The sequence below is a fragment of the Vombatus ursinus genome, unplaced genomic scaffold, assembly GCF_900497805.2.
Source record: "Vombatus ursinus unplaced genomic scaffold, bare-nosed wombat genome assembly UNPS02014174.1, whole genome shotgun sequence".
Lineage (NCBI taxonomy): Eukaryota > Metazoa > Chordata > Mammalia > Diprotodontia > Vombatidae > Vombatus > Vombatus ursinus.
Window position 1 is genome coordinate 361,617 of NW_020953952.1, and position 7,724 is coordinate 369,340.

At 36.2% G+C, this 7,724-nt stretch overlaps 2 protein-coding genes across 2 annotated transcripts; both read left to right on the forward strand.

Moving 5' to 3' along the window:
- Nucleotides 1-942, forward strand: LOC114041489 (olfactory receptor 1020-like). Its single transcript, XM_027859949.1, has one exon. It carries the CDS (start codon nucleotides 1-3, stop codon nucleotides 940-942), a length of 942 nt encoding a protein of 313 aa, XP_027715750.1.
- A 3,755-nt stretch (nucleotides 943-4,697) lies between these two features.
- On the forward strand, nucleotides 4,698-5,645 carry LOC114041490 (olfactory receptor 5AP2-like). The gene has a single exon (XM_027859950.1). The coding sequence runs from the start codon at nucleotides 4,704-4,706 to the stop codon at nucleotides 5,643-5,645; it is 942 nt and encodes a 313-aa protein (XP_027715751.1). The 5' UTR covers nucleotides 4,698-4,703.
- Nucleotides 5,646-7,724: the final 2,079 nt, after the last annotated feature.

Genomic DNA, 7,724 nt, shown 5'->3' on the forward strand with positions numbered 1-7,724 from the left:
ATGGTTTGGAGTAATCACAGCACAGTGACCCATTTCATTCTTCTGGGATTCACTGACCATTCAGAGCTACAACCCATCCTCTTTGGGGTCTTCCTCTTGATCTATGTGATCAGTGCGGTGGGAAACCTGGGGATGATGCTGTTGACTGGACTCGATGCACAACTTCACACCCCAATGTACTTTTTTCTAGGCAACTTGTCCTTTGTTGACTTCTGTTACTCCTCTGCCATCACACCCAACATGCTCATCAACTTCTGGATGGAGAAGCCAGTCATTTCATGGAGTGGTTGTGCCACTCAATTTTTCTTCTTTGGCTCCTTTGCTGGCATTGAGGGCTTTCTGCTAGCCGTGATGGCATATGATCGCTATGTGGCAATCTGCATCCCACTGCTGTATACCACCACCATGTCCCAGAGGTTCAACCTCATACTGGTGTCAGGCACCTATCTGGCAGGTTTTGTCAATGCAACAATACACACAACTTTAACCTTTAAGCTCTCCTTCTGCCATTCTAATGTTATCAACCATTTCTTCTGTGATATTCCACCCCTCTTGAAACTCTCCTGCTCAGATACCCATGTGAATGAACTAGTCATTTTGGCTTTTGCCAGTTTTAATGAGTTGAGCTATCTCTTGACTATCCTTGTTTCTTATATATATGTCATTGTTGCCATTCTGAGGATACGTTCAGCTGAGGGAAGATACAAAGCCTTCTTCACTTGTGCCTCCCACCTGTTGACTGTCACCATTTTTTTGGGGACAATTCTCTTCATGTACCTGTGCCCCAGCTCTAGTTATTCAATGGACCAAGATAAAGTAGTGTCCGTGTTCTACACAGTGGTGATCCCCATGCTGAACCCTCTGATCTATAGTCTGAGAAATAAAGAGGTGAAAGCTTCTTTTAGGAAAATATTCATACAAATATCTTCATCTTCTTTTTAGTGTAGTTTTAAAACAATTGCATTTTAGATTTGGAAAGGATGAGATAGTGGAACCTAGAATTAGAACTTAGCATGCCAGTTAGGGCATGGCATACAACACAGAATATCAAAACCAGAATGGAAATTGGAACTGAGAACAGAGAATTCCAGGGGCAGCTAGGTTTCATAGTGGATGGAATGTTGTACCTGGAGTCAGAAAGATCTGAATTCAAATCTTCCTCAGATTCTAACAGGCTGTGTGATTATGGGCATGTGGTATAACCTCTATTGGGCTCAATTTCCTCATCTGTGAAATGGAAATAATAATAGTACCCACCTCATGGAGTTGTTATGGAGATCAAAACATATATAAAGTGTTTTACAAACCTCAAAGCACTATATAAATGGCTGTTATTTTTTTAAATTATAAATCTAAAAAGGATTTGAAAACATAGAACTTAGAATCCCAGATCTCAAGGGTACTGTAGAATTTGGAGTAAAAGTTATTTGTACTGGAGGAGATTTTAGATGAAAAAGGAAAGAATGTGAGCTCTGGACTGGGCCATAGAACACATATTGCAGAACAATGAGCCATGGTTGAATGGGGCTCAGTGGAAGAGATGGTTGATTATAAATCTATCATTCTACTGGCTATAAGACTTTAGTTTCTGGTAATCTAGCACACCAATGTTTCAAAGACATTCATGATGCAGTGAAAAGAGTTCAGGAATAAAAACATGGGAAACCTCAGTTTTAATCCATTTTCCAGCTAGGTAACATTGGGCCAGACATATTTTCTGTATGAATTTCCACATAATCACTGATACAATTCAGATTTTGTTTCTTCTATCTTTTATTGATCATAATTTTATACATCTCCTTGTATGACTTCCTTCATATACTTCACCGATCTATGAATATATCAGTATGGACACTCCTGTCAGTAAAACAGATATAACTATGTTCCAGGTTAGTAAAGAGTCTTCAAGAGTTCCTCTAGCTAAAAACTTCATTTCTTGTAGACAGAAAATTATCTCTGAAAATAATAGATAGCATATAAATATTATCTCATGACATATTCACAAGAATTCTGAAGGTTAGCAATATTAACACACCCTTTCTAGAGAGGAGGAAACCAAGGCCAAGAGAAATTAAGTGACATGCACAGCTAGTAAGCATTTGAGGCAGTATTTGAATTTAGGCCTATCTAACTCTAAGTCCAGCACCATGGCCACTCTAACCACTATCTGCCCTTCCCCTCTACCCTTCACTTTTCCAAGATAAACAACTCAAGCTCATTTAAGTGACCATCAAAAGATATGGATTCAGGGCCTTCCACCATCCTAACTGTCCTCTTTTAGACACCTTCCCCAGTTTGTCAATACCCTTCTTAAACCGTGGTGTTTAAAACTGAACATAATACTGCCAAAGTCAGGGTGCACAGGAACTATCTCCTTATTCCTGGAAATTCTCCCCCTTTTGATGCAGCCCCAAACTGATTTTAAATATGTTTTTAATCAACACCACTTAATGATGACCCCTCAAAAACTTACAGACCATGAAAACCACCAGATCTTTTTTTAGAACTGTTACGTATTTTCCCTTCTCCCTCTATGTATCTTTTATGTGCAAGTCATATGCAAGTCTTTCTATATTTTTCTAAACCAACCAGCTCACTATTTCCAATCACATTCTTTCTGAGAGGTTGTCTAAGAAAGTTTTTCCCCCAAAATTTCTGCATTCCTTCTATTCTTGACTGAATAGGTTTTACTTATACAAGAAAAAATTAATTTAAAATAATCAAAATTATCCATTTTGCACTTCTCTCTCACCTTATAATATGGTTTAAGGTCTCATACTACCAAATATGGCTCCTTCATATCTGTTTTTCCCCTGGTTTCCTTGAAGTTCCTGACCCTCTGTTCTTCCATATGAATCTTGTTGTTATTTTTTCTAACCCAGTAATATGATTTTTAGTAATTTAATTGGCATAACATTACATAAATAAATTAGGTAAAATTGTCATTTTTTATTTTGTTGGCTTTACTTACCCATGAACAATAAATATTATTTCAAGTATTTAGATCTAACTTTATTTGTATTTTTTACATTAACATTTCATTGAAAAACATACACTTTGCAAAATGCCCCTTTTAATGAAACACTTCCCTTTATCCTAATTCTTTAGCTTTATATTCTTGGCTAAAAGAAAAGAAAAATACTTTTTTTTTTCTAACTGGATAATACACTTTGTCATGAAGGTTCAAGATGAAGTTGAGTGACTTGCGACTGAAGGAACATCCTTTCAAAAGTTCAACTTTCATTTCTGTCTTTGCATCCCCTATACCTGGCAAATAGTAAGTGCTTTTAAATTGTTGTTGATTAATGGATTAATTGATACTCAGTTACTAAATAACCAGGATTTGAAACCAGGCTATATGAATCTCAGTGTATTATTTCCATAAACCATCACAGTGCCAAGTAGCTGAAAGTCATGAGGCTACAGAGATACTTCAGCTGTAAAAATATTTTGGAATCAATTCAGAAGGTTGATGGGAAATGGAATGTCATTTGTAACCTAGTATGCTCATATCAATCCATTTAAAAAATAAGAGATGTAATTAGATCTAATTATATAAACATACTCCACTTTACGACTATTAACACAATGGATTTTTCCTGGGACAACTGGCCTAGGGATGTATTGTGAAGGAAGTTTGGTTCGTTTTCTAACTGCCATAGGCACCTGCCTATTATTAGATATGTTATCCTGGAGAAATTCCTTTATTTCTGTGAATCTAAGTTTCCTCATCTGTAACATGAGGGTATTAAGATTTTTGGTTCCTATCCCATGGTATTACTGTGAAGAAACTTATTTGAAATCATAATTAATAAATGTTAAGTAATTATTAGTATTGCCATGTGCTAAAGATAAGAAAGGAACTAGATTGAAAAAAAATAAAATTCTGCTGATGAATATTTAGCTTCAAGTTTTATACGCAATGAACTTTTAATTATTCCTTCTGGGTATATTTGGAGGAAAATATCCCCATAAGTCAAAATCTAATGGGACCAATTTTCCTATTGATTGTTTCTTTATTACAACTGGAGAATTCTTGGAAAACCTCTGTCTGAAGACATAGGGAAGGCAATGACATGTAGGTTTTATAAATCCCCAAGACATGGTCCCTGCTTTGTCTCACTATTTTCCCATTTAGAAATGCTTGAGGCAATGGTGAATGAATGCTGGCTTTTCTGGAAAAGATGGTGTTTGCATAGAAATAGCCAGAGGTAAAGATTATTTTCTCTGTGACTATTATTGAATATATTATGAACATGGATGGATGGAATATTGAAGAAAGTTGGCTGTATCATTTGCTATGCGATCTTACTACTGTGCCATGTGGTACTCTGTGACTCAACTTTTTAAATAATGGGGTTGAACTAGATTTAGATGGGATTGAACTGGATTTAGATGTTCCTCTAAAGTTCCTTCTAGCTGTCTTCGATGCTATAATTTATTTCAATATCTTTTTTTTTCCTAAGGACTATTTTAATTCCAAAGTTATTTCAAATTGTAAATGACACTTAACAGAAGCGTAAACTGAGAACTAGAGAAGGAAAATGATTTAATCAAAGTTATACAGAAATTTAATAACATTAAGAATTAGAAAACAGACCTTTGAATGAACCTATCAAAACTCAAATGTGTGCCCCATTTATTTATCCTAACTACTGATATGATACACCATCCTTCTTAGCTCAACACAAATAATCAGATGCATGGGTGAAATCAAGGTGTTGAATCAAACAGAGGTGACTGAATTCATCCTATTAGGACTCTCCAATAATCCCAAACTACAGCTCATCCTCTTTGTGATATTTCTCTTCATCTACATAGCCACCATGGTGGGCAATTTGGGAATGATCCTGCTGATCAAGATTGAGCCTAGACTCCATACCCCCATGTACTTCTTCGTCAGCAGTTTGTCCTTTGTGGACTCCTCTTACTCCTCTTCAATCACTCCCAGGATGCTGGTGAACCTCTTTGATGAGAAGAAAGCCATCTCCTTCAATGGTTGTGCTGCCCAGTTTTTCTTCTTTGGGTCATTTGTGGGTATTGAGTGTTTCCTCTTAGCAGTGATGGCATATGATCGTTATGTGGCCATCTGTTACCCACTATTGTACTCTGTCATCATGTCTGACAGAATTTGCCTCCTGCTGGTAGTTATTGCATTCTTAGGTGGATTTAGTAATGCAGCTGTTCACACTGGAATGACCTTCAAGTTGTCATTTTGTGGCTCCAACCTGATTAATCATTTTTACTGTGATACACCACCCCTCCTAAAACTCTCCTGTTCTGACACTCATACCAATGGAATTGTCATCATGATTTTCTCCAGCTTTATTGTCATAGGTTGTGTGCTGATGGTCCTCATCTCTTACCTTTTCATCCTTGTCACCATCTTGAGGATACACTCTGTGGAGGGCAGGAGCAAAGCCTTTTCCACTTGTGCCTCTCATCTCATGGCTGTCACCATTTTCTTTGGGACAATTCTTTTCATGTATTCTCGCCCCACCTCCAGTTACTCAATGCAGCAAGACAAAGTTGTCTCTGTATTTTATACAGTAGTCATTCCCATGCTCAATCCCCTCATATACAGCTTAAAGAACAAGAATGTTAAGGATGCCCTAAAGAAGCTCTTATGGAGACATATGCCTTAGGGTCTCTTGAACAATCACTCAATAATGTACAAGAGGCTACCATCCTAATGAGTTCTATTTTCCAATTTATTTAAATCACTTTCTGGAGATGATGGAGACAGTTAAAAAAGTCAACAATATTTAATGTCTTAGTATCTAGAAGCAGTTAAATAAGTCGACAATACAAAATTAACCAACTTGAGGCCTCAGAAAAAATTAGCTCATTGTAAAGGCTATTGTTCTATTCTTAAAAATTTAACTAATTCATGTATTGGTTAAGAAAATCAAAGAAACTTAGTCATTTAGATATATTGTAGAAACAAAGAGATTTGATGAGGTAGATTGGTGTTATTGGATCAAAAGACAATATGGAAATATGAAAACTTCTATTCTTTGGTGTGGTGTTATCAAATGCAAGTTCCTTAAGATTAGACTTCAGCTTTTTCTGTCAATGTTCTAGTTTATCTACAATTTTTTTTCCAGCTTAAATTTTTAATCATCTCACCAGGACCCTGATCAAACCATGAAAGTATCTTTGTCTGTGCCTTAACCTATTTCATTTGTGCTACATGTAAGGTCCCACTCTTTTTCCCTCTATTCTTGCCTCTCCATTTTTGTCATTTTTTTTCTCTTTCAGCAACTTTTTGATCATTACTCCATACATTTTTGATTCCAGCATGATACTACGGTGAATCAGGAATGACATAAATAATGTTTTTGTATATATTTTTCTGTTAGTATATCTGACTGTGTATATAGATTTTTTTTTTCTGATCTTGGTTAAATAAAAAGTTCCTTTTCATTCTAGCCACTTTGTAAAATTGTTCCAAAGACATGGAGACAGGAGATGAAGTACCACATCTTAATAACAGTGATAAAACCTGTTTGGCTGTACTAGATATTCATGAAAGGGTATTCATAAATTCATAAATCTGGAAAGGCAGATTGGTACCAGATTGTGTGAGCTTTGAATACCAAACAGAAATATTTACATTCAGTCTTAGAGATAATAGGGAGCACTTAATAGGGAACATAATATGATCAGATGTAGGGTTTAAGAAAATGGAGAATGACTTTGAGTAGTGAGAAGCTAGATGTAGATAAACCAAAGAGCTATTGCAATAGTCTAGGGGAGATATGATGAGGATTTGAACCAGGGGTGATGGTTAAGTAAGTGGAAACAAAAAGATGTGTGAAAGAGATGCAATCAGATGAATGGTGAAGTAAATAGAACCAAGACAGCAATTCATACAATAACAAAAATGTAAAGTGAAGTGGACTGAGTTGTCACAAAAACAATCCCCCACCCTAGCCTGACCTCCTTAGTTTCTACAACAAAGGATTGCTAATCACGATTGTAACTTCCCCTACAACAAAGGATTGCTAATCACGATTGTAACTTCCCTCAAAGGATCGCTAATCACGATTGTAAATTTCACTACATCAAAGGATTAGTATCTGCGATTGTAAACTGCTGGGTATAAAGCTTTGTTATTTCCCTTGCTTGGGACTGTTTCTCCTAGGATTGCATCCAGGGGACAGTCGCAGGCCGGCTCCAGTAAATGCTCTCTATTTTCTAATTTGGCGTGTGTCCGGTTACTCTCGGCCCGTCCATTTCATAAAGATAAATAGCTTAGAAGGATTTAAAAACGCTGACCAACACAATGACCAACCTATTTCCATGAAGAATGCTGCAACTTATCCTGCTAAGTGGGAATATCTATATCTATATGTATGTATATATATGTATATGTACATATACACATACATACATATGTGTGTATGTACACATGGGGATTTGTTTTGATTGATTATGCATTTTTGTTACAATGGTCTTGTTTTTCTTTTTCCTGTTGGGGTTGGGAGGTGAAAAGAGGTAAGAAAGACAAAATTAATTTTTTTATTAAAATTATTTTTTAAAAGAATTAATTAGACCCACTCACAACTGGGTGTGTGTATGTGTGTCTTCTTACCTCTGTCCTGTTTTCTATCTCCAAAACCTGTCTAGCCAACTTCCCTCTCACTTTACTTTAAAAACAATGGTTTCCTCAAAGTAAGACAGTGACCTGAGAGCTAATTCAATTTGAGATCTTTTGAGTT

Coding starts and splice junctions, on each gene's coding strand:
- LOC114041489 (XM_027859949.1), top strand. CDS start 1: ATGGTTTGGAGTAATCACAGCACAGTGACCCATTTCATTCTTCTGGGA.
- LOC114041490 (XM_027859950.1), top strand. CDS start 4,704: ATGGGTGAAATCAAGGTGTTGAATCAAACAGAGGTGACTGAATTCATC.